General features: G+C 40.3%; 1 protein-coding gene across 1 annotated transcript in view; it reads left to right on the plus strand.

The window, feature by feature from the left end:
• LOC140720819 (protein mono-ADP-ribosyltransferase PARP14-like) overlaps nucleotides 1-14,332 on the plus strand; it is an 85,054-nt gene that overhangs the window by 22,108 nt on the left and 48,614 nt on the right. Inside the window, exons 6-9 of the mRNA XM_073035661.1 lie at nucleotides 596-844; nucleotides 1,421-1,657; nucleotides 9,588-11,080; nucleotides 13,505-13,550. Of these exons, the coding sequence (XP_072891762.1) occupies nucleotides 596-844; nucleotides 1,421-1,657; nucleotides 9,588-11,080; nucleotides 13,505-13,550 (2,025 nt within the window). The remainder of the gene's footprint in view (nucleotides 1-595; nucleotides 845-1,420; nucleotides 1,658-9,587; nucleotides 11,081-13,504; nucleotides 13,551-14,332) is intronic.

The following is a 14,332-nucleotide window of genomic DNA, read 5'->3' on the forward strand; positions in this document are numbered from 1 at the left end:
TTGTTTACCTGCACTGCCCTTCCTCTGTAGCTGTTACACTTTACTCTGCATCGTTATTGCTTTACCTCAATGCACAGTGTAGTGATCTGAACAGTGTGCAAGAGAAGCTTTTCACTGTATCTCAGTACATGTCACAATAATAAACCAAAAACAACTGTGAAAGAGAGGAGGCAGGGTTGAAAGTTGTCATCCAAAACCCCTCCATCACCAGTTTTATTTATTTACAGACATAGACACCTCTCTTGAACTTGGAGTGGACCAATGGACCACTCTTGGTCTGGCCTCTACCCATTGACCTGTTTGGCATGGGTGACCCCTGACAAGAGCCAAAGCATAAAGCCCTGACTCCGGTCAACATGGCTCTCTAGGTTCACTGAGGCAAGTAAGCCTTCATGCCCAATGATAACGTGGTGGTGGCCCTTCTGAAGGGGAAGGATATATATAAATATTATATGTGTGTGTGTATTTATATAAAAAATATAAAATTTCATGATATGCATTGATATTGAACCTGATTCTGATTCTCACACAAAGATTGCCATGATCCTGCATAAATTATATTTGACTGTCTTGTCATTCTTGTTTACGATTACAGACCTAGAAAAATTTTTTTCACAAAAGCTGTATACCATCGCTGGCAAAACATTGAAAGTGCAATTATATGATAAGCGTAAAGAAGATGAAAAGTATGAACCCGGGAAGTTTATTCTTAAGGGTTTTGATGGTTTCTGTAAGCTGCACCATATTGCACTTTACATTGATAGCCTCAGCAGCAATATAAAGCATGATATTGAACCTCTGCAAGATGGTACAACAGTGGCGGTCACATTTAAAGCTGATATAGGTTAGTATTTCACTGCTTTTCATTGTTTGTTAACTTATGATGGTATTTCTTTACATAATTGGGGATGATTAATATATAGAATTGAATTCTCTGTCAAATTATATGATTAATGTGTCTGGATCCAGTAATAAGGAACTCACATTGCCTGGCTCTAATAAAACTCTTGAACTGACCCCTTCAACGATAACGATGAGCTCTTGATCTCTCAGTCTACCCCGTCCTGATCCTTGCATGGGTGTCTGGACACACTTTCTCTGTGACTATAATACTATGTTCTGCATTCTTACTGCTTTTCCCTTTGTCCTGCCTCAAGGCCACAAACTGAGGACCAGAATCTTAAGCACTGTATTTTTGATTAACATGGAAGTGATAGGCCAAGTATCCTCCTGATCTATAAACGATGTTAGAACATGCTGAGAGTAAAATAAACACAAAATGCTGGAGGAACTCAGCAAATCAGGCAGAGTCTTTGGAAGGGAACAATCTGTGAGGATGACATGAAAAAGATTTTCATGGTATCTCAGAAAATGTGACAATAATAAACCAGTTGCTAATTACCAATGTTTGCTTCATCAGATGGGAATGCTTTTGTGCGTAATTGTCATCAGAAGCCATTCGAAAATTACAGTATCACCGCCAGTCGCCTAGAGAAGACTGATTCTGTGCAATTAGAAGAACTTCATCCCAAAGCCACAGAAGAATTGCTGGAGTTGTACTTTTCAAATACCGTTCGCAGTGGTGGGGGAGAAATTGCAGACATTCAGATGAACCCCCATGAAAGAAGAGCGATTATACGTTTCTGTGATCCTGAAGGTATAGCACTTCAGTTTTTCAGAAAGATTCTGTTGTACTTCAAGAATTTACATACATATTTTATTTTATACCCAGTTGTTTTCTTTCCCAGTGTGTTATTTTAAATTCAGTTCCATAGTGTCTGCCTTTGAGTTGGATATCAGATTAAACTGGAGTTAAAATGGCAGTCAACACACACAAAATGCTGGAGAAACTCGGCCTCCAGCATTTTGTGTGTGTGTTGCTTGGATTTCCAGCATCTGTAGATTTTCTCTGGTTTGTGATTAAAATGTCAGTTAGTAGGTTTCTTTGGGAAAGGGATACAAACTAAAATTTCCTGACTCTTAACTGAAAGTTCAAAGTAAATTTTATCATTGCAGTACATATCGCCATATACAACCCTGAGATTCACTTTCTTGCAGGCTCTCACGGTAAATACAAGAAGTAAATAGAATCAATGAAAGATCACACATGACAGGACAGACAAATAACCAACGTGCAAAAAAAACACCAAACTGTGCAAATACAAAAAGGACAAAAAGAAAAATGGTAATAAATAATAAGTAAGCAATAAATATTGAGAAAGTGAGATGAGGCATCCTTGAAAGTCAGTCTATAGGTTGTGGGAGCAGTTCAGGGATGGGGTGATTGAAGTTATCCCTTCAAGTTCAAGAGCTTGATGGTTGAGGGTAATAACTGTTTCTGAAAATGGTGGTGTGGGTCCTGAGGTGCCTGTACCACCTTCCTGATGGCAGCAATGAGAACAGAGCATGAGGATGATGGGTGCCCCTGATGATGGATGCTGCTTTCCTACAATAGCATTCCACATAGATGTGTTCAGTGGTGGGCTGGGCTGTATCCATGACTATAGGTTTTTCCGTTCAAGAGCATTGGTGTTTCCATACCAGGCTGTGATGCAACCAGTCAAGATACTCTCCAGAACACATCTATAAAAATTGGTCAAAGTTTTAGACGACATGCCGAAACTTATAAGAAAATTGACGTGCTGCCATGCTTTCTTCATAATTGCACTTGCATACTGGACTCAGGACAGATCTTCTAAAGTGATAACACCAAGGAATTTAAAGTTGCCAACCCTGTCAGTCTCTGATTCCCCGATGAGAACTGCCTCATGGATCTCTGGTTTCCTCCTCCTGAAGTCAATGATCACTTCCTTGGTCTTGCTGACGTTGAGTGAGGTGTTGTGACACCACTCAGCCAGATTTTCAATCTCCCTCCAATATGCTGATTCATCACCAACTTTGATTCAGCAAATGACAGTAGTGTCGGCAGCAAATTTAAATATGGCATTGTGGATGTGCTTGGGCTGCAGAGTCTGGAGTATAATTCCAGTAGAGGAGGACTAATGCACCATCAATAACTCTCGGAGACGTGAGGCGAGAGATAGGCTTTTATTAGCTGGAAGAGAGAGCACTATCAGCAGCAAGAGACCATCACACAACATCCTGGAGACTGAGGGGGGAGCAGTGCCTCCAATCGCCTTTATACAGGGGTCTGTGGGAGGAGCCACTGGAGCAGTCAGCAGGGGGCGTGTCCAGATGGGTATATGTAGTTCACCACAAGGCCACACACTGTCTTGCAGTGCACCCTGTGCTAATGGAGCTTGTGGAGGAGATGTTGCCAATCTGAACTGACTGGGGCCTGCAAGAGAGCAAATAGAGGATCAAGTGGCACAAGGAGGTATTGAGACTTGGGTTTTGGAGCTTATTGATTACTTTTGAGGGGATGGCTTTCAAACATTCTGTGGGTAACTATTAAAATCAGGGAAATTAGCTTTAAATCCCTTTCCCACAGAAACCTACTACTATTTTAACTTGGCGGAATCCAGGCTAAGGTAAAACCAGAGATGAAGGCTAATGGGATTCACTTCACTAATTGAATGACAGTCTCTAAAAATTATATTTTTCTGATGGTGTGTGTTAACATGCTATTGTAGCTCGTGGCGTTGGAGTTTAATTCTGGCACTGTTTGTAAGGAGTCTGTGTGTCTTCCCCATGGAATGCATGAGTTTTCTCCAGATGCTTCGGTTTCCTCTCTCAGTCCAAAGACGTACCAGTTAGTAGGTTAATTGGTTATCGTAAATTGTCACATAATTGGGCTAGGGATAAATCTGGGGTTGCTGAACGGCACAGCTTGGACAGCTAGAAGGGCCTATTTGTGCTGCGTCTCAATAAATAAATTTTTGGCACGTTCCTTCCTTTGGGTGGAAGGAAAGCTGATTCCTCCCTGCCCAAGGCAAAGAAAGGGAATAGAAAGAATCATCCCCAAAATTTGTTCAGAGAGGTTTGAATGATAACTGAAGATTAGAGCGCATCTCACTGTTTATCGATCTGTCATATTCTACGAAGCCACAAACAGAAGGCTGGAATGTGGCAATAATCTTAATCACTGTATTTTTGACCAGTGCGGAAATGATAGGCCAAATAACGTCTTCATCAATTAAATATTAGAACTATTGTTCATTTTAAAAAAAATAGATACCAACGGTTCACGACCTGGGGTCCATGGACCCTCTCAGTTAATGGTAGGGGTCCATGGCATAGAAAAGGTTGGGAACTCCTGATCTATGCACTGAGAAATAGAGTGAAACGAACACAAAGTGCTGAAGGAGCTCAGCAAGTCAGGCCTCCATTTCACTATTATCCATGTGCCTATCTAAGAATTTCTTAAATTCCCCCAATGTATCTGCCTCCACCACCAAACTTGGCAGGCATTCTGAGGATTTGTAACACTTTGGCTGCTACCAAGTCCACCTAGTCCACTGTCACATCTGGATCTGGAAGAGTGAGCAGCAGGAGTTTGTGGTGAAGTTATAATTAAAGTACATGTATATCACCAGATACAGTCCTGAGATCAGTTTTCCTTGGGCATACTCAGTAAATCCAAGAACCATAATAGAACCAATGAAAGACTGCGCTGGACAACCAGTGTGCAAAAGACAACAAACCGAGCAAATACAAAAGAGAGGAAAAATAATAATAAGCATTAAATATCGAGAACATGAGATGAGGAGCCCATTGGTTGTTCAATGATGGGGGCGAGTGAAGTTGGGACAATATATGCTGCTTTGAATGACTAAAGCCCCTTTCATGGGTACGTGGCACATCACTGATCCTCGGGCAAGCAAAATACAACAGATCTGACGCTGTGAAAGTCATTCATTTGTCAGTTGCCTTCCTTCTGATAGGCCCTCTTGTTGAACTTTAGCTTCTCCAGTTTCAGATTTGAATTAACTTATTTATTACATATACATTGAAGCAAACAGTGAAATACGTCGTTTGCGTTAACAACGATCAGAACCTAAGGATGTACTGAGGCTAGCCGGCGAGTGTCACCACACATTCTGGCACCAACGTAGTATGCCTACTATGATCAGCAGAATGATACAAGCATCAACATCAACAGCAGAAAAAAAAACAGCAGCCAGCAGAACCCCATTCCTCCCCACACATTCTCTCTCACGCCCACCCGTCCCTCGCTCAGCACCCTCCCCCCCACCCCGGCATTCTCCGTAACACTCCAACACTCACTTAGTCCTCCAACCTCTGGTTGGCCTGCCTCCAGTTGAGCATCTGTCTGACATCCAAGCTCACATGGCAACCATTTGTCTTCTCGTAAGGATGTGAAAGTTAAGAACATTGCCCACGGCATTCCTGGAGGTGGCCACTACAAGATGACACATACAAAAACAACATTACACAGATGCTCAAAATCTAAAATAGAAATTCTGGATCACACAAGAAATATGGAAAGAATGAATTGGGTCCATAAGACATAGGAGCAGAGTTAGGCCATTCAGCCCATTGAGTCTGCTTTGCCTTTCCATCATGGCTGATCCTGGATCCCACACCTGCCTTCTCACCATATCCTTTCATACCCTGACCAATCAGGAATCTAACAGCATCTGCTTCAAGTATATGCATGGACTTGGCCTCCACAGCAGTGTGTGGCAGAGCATTCCACAGATTCACCACCCTCTGGCTAAAAAAAGTTCCTCCTTGCCTTGTTCTAAAAGGTCACTCCTCAATTTTGAGGCAGTGCCCACTAGTTCAGGATACCACCACCATAGGAAACATCCTCTCCACATCCACCCTCTCTTGTCCTTTCAACAATCGGTAGGTTTCAATGAGATCCCCCCTCACATTCTTCTAAATTCCAGTGAGTACAGGCCCAAAACTGCCAAACGCTCCTCACATGTTAACCCCTTCATTCCTAGAATCATCCTCATGGACCTCCTCTGGACTCTCTCCAATGACCACTCCTCCTTTCTGAGATATGGAGCCCAAAACTGTTGACAATATTCCAAGTGCGGCCTGACTAGTGTCTTCTAAGGCCTCCAGATTATCTCCTTGCTTTTATGTTCTATTGCCCTCTGACGTTTGAATTTTCTCCCCATTTAGATAATAGTCTGCACGATTGTTCCTTTTACCAAAATACATTATCATATATTTCCCAACACTGCATTCAATCTGCCACTTTTTTTTGCCCATTCTTCCGATTTGTCTAAGTCTTGCTGCAATCGCATTGCTTCCTCAGCACTATCTTTGTGTCATCTACAAGCTTTGTCACAAAGCCATCAATTCCATTATCTAAATCACTGACAAACAATGTGAAAAGTAGCGGTCCCAATACTGACCCCTGAGGAACACCACTAGTCTCTGGCTGCCAACCAGAAAAGGCTCCCTTTATTTCCATTCACTCCCTCCTGCCTGTCAGCCATTTCTTTATCCATGCCAGTACCTTTCTTGTCACACCATAGGATTTCATCTTGTTAAGCAGTCTTATGTGTGGCACCTTATCAAATGCCTTCTGAAAGCCCAAGTAAATGACATCCACTGCCTCTCCTTTGTCCACTCTGCTTGTTACTTCCTCCAAGAACTCTAACAGATTTGTCAGGCAAGATTTCCCTTCACAGAAACCAAGGTGACTTTGACTTATTTTCATTATTAGTCTCCAAGTACCCCAAAACATCAGCCTTAACACTTTCTCAACCACTGAGTTTAGGCTAACTGGCCTATAATTTCCTTTCTTTTGCCTTCCTCCATTCTTGAAGAGTGGAGTGACATTTGGAATTTTCCAGTCCTCCGGCACCATGCCAGAATCAAATGATTCTTGAACAATCATGACCAATGCATCCATTATCTCTTCATCAACCTTTCTCATGACCCTGGAATGTAGTCCATCTGGTGCAGATGACTTAACTACCTTAGACCTTTCGGTTTGCCTCACACTTTTTCCTTTGTAATAGCAATGGCACTGACTCCTGCTCTCTGACACTCTCAGACCTCTGGCACACTGCCAGTGTCTTCCACAGTGAAGACTGATGTAAAATACTCAATAGGTTGATCCGCTATTTATTTGTCTTCCATTACTACCTCACCAGCATCGTTTTCCAGTGGTTCAATATCAACTCTCACCTCCCTTTTACTCTTCATATAACTGAAAGAAAACTTCTTGTATCCAGCTTTATATTATTGGCTAGTTTGCCTTCCAATTTAATCTCTTCCTTTTTTATAGCAATTTTAGTTACCCTTTTTTTGGAATTTAAAGGCCTCCCAGTCATCCAACTTCCCACTACATTATATGCCCTTTCCTTGTCTTTTATGCTGTGCTTCATTTCCCTTGGCAGCCATGGTTGCTTACCCCTACCATTTGAGAGCAACTACTTCTGTGGGTATGTCTATCTTGTGCCTTGTGAACTATTCCCAGAAACTTCAGCCATCTCTGCTCAGCCGCCATCTTCACCAGTATTCTCCTCCAATACACCTGGGCAAGCTCCTCTCTTATGCCTCTGTAATTCCCTTTATTCCATTGTGATACTGATATATTTGACTTTTGCCTCTCCCTCTCAAATTGCAGTATGAATTCAGTCAGATGATGATCACTATCTCCTAAGGGTTCATTTATATTAAGTTCCCTAATAAGATCTGGTTTATTACATGACACCCAATCTAAGATAACCTTTCCCCAAGTTGGCTCAAGCACAAGCTGCTCTAAAAAACCATCTCATAGGCATTCAGCAAATTGGCTCTCTTGTGATCCAAAACTAACCTCGTTTTCCCAATCCCCTTGCATATTGAAGACCCTCATTACAATTGTGACATTACCCTTATTACACACCCTTTCCAGCTCTCTGCAATCTGAATCCCACATCTTGGCTACTATTTGGAGGCCAATGTATGATTCCCATAATGGTTTTTTAAACTGTTGTATTTTCTTAACTCCACACACAAAGATCTAAAGATATAATTCCATCCCTTGCAAACAGAGCCACACCACCGCCTATGCCTTATGGCCTGTCCTTTCAATATAAAGTATATCCTTTGATGTTAAACTCCCAACTATGGCCTTCTCTCAGCCACAACTCAGTGTTGTCCACAATGTTATACCAACCAATCTCTAATTGTGCCACGGGTTCGACAGTGAACTTTCAACTAAAGTACTTTCAATAGGTATTGTATGCCTATCAATTTCTGTAGCCTATTCTTTTACTCATGTGAATATCCCCTGTTCTCCTACCAGCTACCTAAATAAGGGCAAATTGCAGGAGCCAATCCACCTGACAATCAGTTTGTCTTTAGGATGTGAAAGGAAACCCAAATGGCCACAGGACAAGTGTGCCAATGCCACTCATTTTAATTTCCTTGTTTCATCATTCTATCAACTAACCATGCTTGTCCCACCTTCATTTTAGAGTTATTTGTTTTGTTTTTGAATTTAGTTGGCACTCTCCAAGTTTCAAATAAAGCAAATATATAAGTACTCAAATGACCTCGTTTCGGCAACCAAGAGCAAAGCTGCAGAATGAATAACATTTCCCACATTATTTAGTCCACAAAACTTCAGAAACTACTTTGGTCTTACCCATGTCACTGTCCAATAATTCAATATGATTACTTGATTTAGTTGTGTAACTAACAAAATGTAAGCTGGCAGAGTTTCTCATATACAATTGATTCTGGGTTAATTGGGCCCTTGCTTAATCAGGGCAGTTTCTTACTTGAGACAGCTCTTAAAGAACAAAAACTAATCGAGAAAATAGCCAGGATTTTCTTTGTTCATTTGAAACACTATGACACTTAATTGGGGGTTGCAACTGTGCCAAACAGCTTATAACTAATGTCAAGACGTGTGTGCTTGCGTAGCCATTAGACACTACACTGTGCAGAAAGTGAACAGTTTTTAAATTGCATCAGTTGTGTGTACTTGTTTTCAAAAAGCACTAAATTTTATCATTGATAATTGGTAAGGAATAAGCAGTAAAACAATTCACTGTGGTTTCAAGCATTCAGGTCTGGAGAACTGCCAGATACGGTTGAGAATGAAAATAAAACATTTTCACTACTTCAACAAGTTAGGAATTGTGAAATATTGAAGGTACTGACATTCATCTTGACATTTATATCAGCCTTGAAAGCCAAGAGTTCAACAGACTCCCTAATCATTAGCGTAGCCTGAATTTTATTTGGAACAAAGTGAGTTTGCACAATTTTCTTGAGATCCAGGGATTTTATGAAATCTTTCATGTGGGAGGACTGATTGAGAAAATGAAAATGAAGATTTGGAAGATCAAAAATTGTGTAAAGGCAGAAGTGCTGCACTGTTTTTGTTCATTTCAAAAGAACATGGCAGTGGAATTCCTCCCTCAGTAACCATAACGAACTACACATGGTTTTATAGTACTGTAGTAATATCAATAGTGTTCTAATTTGTTCTGTATTTTATTTAAATATGTAATTTGCTACTCAGTTAAGCAGTTTGTCTTTTTTATACTTTTTTAATAATTTCCATGAAACTTAAGCTATTTAGGGCAGCTGCTTAATTGGGCCAAAATGTACGTGTCCCAGTGAACAAGAATCCACTGTATTTGGGTAGAAATACACAGAGAATAGATGTACCTCTTTTAACTAAAACCTTTTTTTCTCCACAGTGGTAAGAAAAGTCACCGAAAGGAAACATTCCTTAAAGGATTCTCCTCTGACTGTTAGCTGCTATTACCATGGCCTGCAGCTATCCCTGTATGGAGCTAATCGTTCAAGAGTCAACCTTCCTGAGCCATTTAGCATTTATTTCAATCCCTCACTTCTAAACTACATCCAGACTAATAAGCAGCATTACACTCATGAGTTGGAACAAATTTCAAAGGATTTCTATTGTAAGATAATTTTTGAACACACTCCAAATTCAAGGGAAGTAAATCTGAAACCTTCTTTAGATTCAAGTTTATTGCTGTGGTACAAAGTTGCGAAGAATTGGAAGAAGCTTGCTACAGAGGCAGTTGAGAAGTTTATGAAGAGATTTGACTTCAAAGACTTCCCAATAGATCAAGATTTGTGGAAAAAAGTAGAGTGCAATGTCAAACAACTCAAGTTACCCTGCTTAGATATCCTTCACCTTCCAGAAGAAAACAAAATAGTTGTTGTTGGGGAAGAGAGGAATGTTTTGGATATCTCCAGAAAGCTACAAGCTATTTTAGAAAATGAAAGGAACACTATTGAAGAGGAGATTACATTCGAAAGTTTGGAGGAATTGGAGTTTTTGCAAACTACATTAAAAGAGAACATTTCCTTTGTGAAAATATCTCCCAGCAATGTTAACAGTGCTTTAAAACTTAAAGGATTGAAAGAGAAAGTTTACCAAGCTGAAGAACTCATCAGCATCTTCCAATCACAACTGGAAAAGAAGCCTCTCAATCAGTCCTCCCACATGAAAGATTTCATAAAATCCCTGGATCTCAAGAAAATTGTGCAAACTCACTTTGTTCCAAATAAAATTCAGGCTATGCTAATGATTAGGGAGTCTGTTGAACTCTTGGCTTTCAAGGCTGATATAAAGAAAGCAGAAGATAAGATAAAGGAGCTATTCCAAGAAGAGGCAGTTACCATCATTCCAGAACAAATCCAAGTCACCCAGGATGACAAATGGACTAGGTTCCTTGATGATTTAAAAGCTCAGCACAAATCCAGTTGCAGAATAGTGGAGAAGAAGAATCCAGCCTCTATAATCATTGTTGGATTTTCAAGCCATGTTGTAGATGTTGCAAATGTACTGAAAAGTTATTTAAATAAGAAGCAGATCACCATAAAGTTCATTTCTGCAGAAGTTTTCCAAGTAAACTACATGGATAAATTTGCAATTTTCAATGAATTCCAAAGCAAAGGAGTTAACATTTCGTTTATCAGAGCACCTAGTCCAGGTTTTCAAGTAACTGGTACAGCAGAACAAATAGATGAGATAGTTTCTGCTATTAAGAATAAGTTATCACTAGTTCATAAACAAACCTTCACTTACTCCAAGGTAGGAGAGTCGACTGCCCTCAACAAGAATAAAGACTCTCTACAAGCCAAAGCTGCAAGTCATGGGTGCATGGTGCTCATTAATGTCAAAGAAGAACTTCAGAGTGGAGTTGACCTTACAAAGCATGTAAGTTGACACAACTAATGACATGGATGTAACTCATTCATCTATTGATCATTAAACTTAAATTTAGATGTTTAGTACTGGTAGTCTCTGCAGGAGCTAAAGCAAAATCAAGCTGTTTGCGTCATTGTTATAGCAGACAAGGTAATTTGATTCCAAACAATTGATTTATTGATCATTACAGAATGGCTCTCTGGTGCTTCCTGCTGCTGCCTCACCTCCCCCTGCCCCCTTCCCACTCTCAGTCCATTATAGAGACCCATATCAGTATCAGATTTATCATTTCACATATATGTCATGAAGTCTTTTTTTGTGGTAGCAGAACAGTAAAATATATAAAAATACTACAGTACTGTGCAGAAGTCTTAGGCTCCCTAGCTATATATATATATATCTGCCTAAGACCTTTGCTCAGTACTATTTAAAACCAACTGGATCATCAGTATTGGCAGTATCATCAGTATAAATTCAAACCCAGCAACATCACTCTGAGCCTCAATGATTGTGCCAAGTCCGACTCTCAAATATCTGAGGATTGGTATCTGAGCGTTGTCTCTCAGATGAGTCAAGTAACTGACATCCCTTACAGACGACATGCCAGACTCTTCCATCAGGGTCCATACCAGAGGTGTTGGAATGATGGGATAGGGCAGCCCCTGGAGTTCTTGTCATTAAATTTAGACCCTGCAAAATCTGAATATATCAAGTCTAACTTTTAGAGCCTTAGAGAAAAACAGCACAAAATAGGCCCTTCAGCCTATCGAGTATGTGATGTCATTCTTGTATTCATCTACACAGATCATACAACATTGGAGCAGCCTTAGGTCGTTCGGCAGGAAATGGACAGTTAACACCCTTACTAATCAAGAATCTATCAGCTTCCACTTTAAATATACCCAACGACTTAGCCTCTCGTCTTCCTTCACTCCAGAGAGAAAAGACCTAGGCAGCATCCTGGTCAATCTCCTCTGCACCCTCTGCAAAACTTGCACATCCTTCCTATGATGAGGCAACCACAACTAAACACAATCCCTCAAAAAAGATATAAAAATATCAATAAGATTGAAAGAGTGTAGAGAAAATTTACAAGGAAGTTACCAGAACTTGTGAACCTGAGTTTAGGGGAAGGTTGAATAGGTTAGGACTTGATTCCTTAGAGCATGAGAGAATGGGGGGGGGGGGGGGGGGGGAAGAGGGGATTTGAAATAAATACATTAAATTATGAAGAGTATAGATCGGGTAAATGCAAACAGACTTTTTCCGCTAAGATTGTGTGCCTGACCTGCTGAGTTTTTCTAGCATTTTGTGTGTACTGCACTACATTTCTAGCATCTGTAGAAACTCCTGTTTTTCCACTAAGGCTGGGTGTGTCATGGGTTAAGGGTGAAGAGGTGAAGTGTTTAAAAGAAACATAAGGGAGATCTTGTTTATTCAGAAGGTGGTGAGAATGTGGCAAAAGACTTTTGCACACAACTGTAGTTATTTTATGTATTGCACTGTATTGCTGCCACAAAGAAACAAACAAATTCCATAATGTATGTGAGTGACGATAAACCTGACTCTGATGTGGGTCTCTCTTGTGGACTGAGTGGGAAGGGGACCAGGGAGAGGGGAATCATGGTGGGGAAAATGGGAAGGGAGAGGGGAGGAAGTGGGAAACACCAGAGGGACACTCTGTAATCAATAAACTATTTTTTTGGAATCAAATTACTTTACCTAGTTTCTCAGTGTTTAGTGAGTCTGCAGCTGCACCACTCCCCTCCCTTGGCACTCCTTTTCTTCCACCTGTCCCACAACCCTCCCATGGCACTCCACCATCCCCATTGCTCCTGGTAGATTTAGAAACGCACTCTCTGCTCCACATTGACAAATGCAGTACTATGCAAATGTCTTGGCATTTGTGCATGGATGGGTTATGATCTAGGTGCAGGTCAATGGTATTAGGTAGATTACTGGTTTGGCACAGACTAGATGTGGCAATGGGCCTGTTTCTATGCTGTGGTGGTCACTGACTCTTTTGCTGTGACCCATTTAAATTACTGTAAGATTTTTATTATACAACAGAAACTGGTATCATCCAAACAAGTGGATTAAACAATATGATAACATAATTTTTTAAAATTAAATTTAACAATTTCCAGTAAAATATTTGTTATCAAGGTGGAAGGTTTAAGGGGAACATGAGGGGAAACTTCACTCAGAGGGTTGTGAGAGTGTGGAATGAGCTGCCAGTGTAAGTGGTGCATGCGAGCTCAATTTCAATGTTTAAGTGGTTTGAATAGATATGTGGATTTTAGGGATATGGAGGCTATGGTCTGGGTGCAGGCAGGTTAAATGGTTCAGCATGAACAAGATGGGCCAAAGGGCCTGTTTCTGTGCTGTACTTTTCTACAATAAAAGACTGATTTTTTTGCTTTTGAATATTAGGTTAGGGGACAAGGCAGCAAGGACGTTAAACTGGGCACAACTGGAGGTAAGATGCTTCATAGATGTGGAGTCATATATTTATACAGATGAACCAGTAACAATGCTTTACCCTGTGTGATTATATTGTTTGGGTGGCCTGCGTGCATGTTTCTAAAATTACTGCATTATCTCCCATCTAGTATAAACTTGTACTGATCACAAGTTTATAGTCAAGTTGTGCCTACTCTGCCAGGCAATATGGCTTCCTCTATTCGAGTAACCTTACTTAAACTGGCCCTGCCAGAGATCACAAAGACTTCAGTGCTGAATTGGTTGAGCTATTTGATGCAAGGCTTCTGTCTTTTTCTTCAAAGTCCACAATTTCTAACTTTTGGTTAATACCTCACTGACAATCTATTGATATTTTGTAAGTTTGGTAACTGTAACATTTGCAATTTTCCTATCATAGTGAACTGAACAGTCTGAAAAATTACATAACTAGCTCCATTACAATCTTAACACAACAAAAATATGTAGCACTAACAACAATAATCTGTGGATCTAGAAGTTTAACTTTATTTCAGCACTAAACATGATCGTGTTAACAGACATTTCTGATTCAGTTTGTTTCTTAGCAAAGCATTATGCAGACAAAAGTGCATAATCAGATCTTAGCTTCTACTACTAATAATTTATAATACTGTGCAAAGGTACTCCCATAGCTCTCCTTTCTTGCTATTCTGCGCAAAAGTCTTAGGCAACCTAGCTATATATATATGTGCCTAAGACTTTTGTACAGTATTGTATTAATTAATTGTGGTCTTGCCCTGCTATAGATATTTACTGCGT

The sequence above is a fragment of the Hemitrygon akajei genome, chromosome 2 (genome assembly GCF_048418815.1).
Source record: "Hemitrygon akajei chromosome 2, sHemAka1.3, whole genome shotgun sequence".
In the NCBI taxonomy this organism is placed as follows: Eukaryota; Metazoa; Chordata; class Chondrichthyes; order Myliobatiformes; family Dasyatidae; genus Hemitrygon; species Hemitrygon akajei.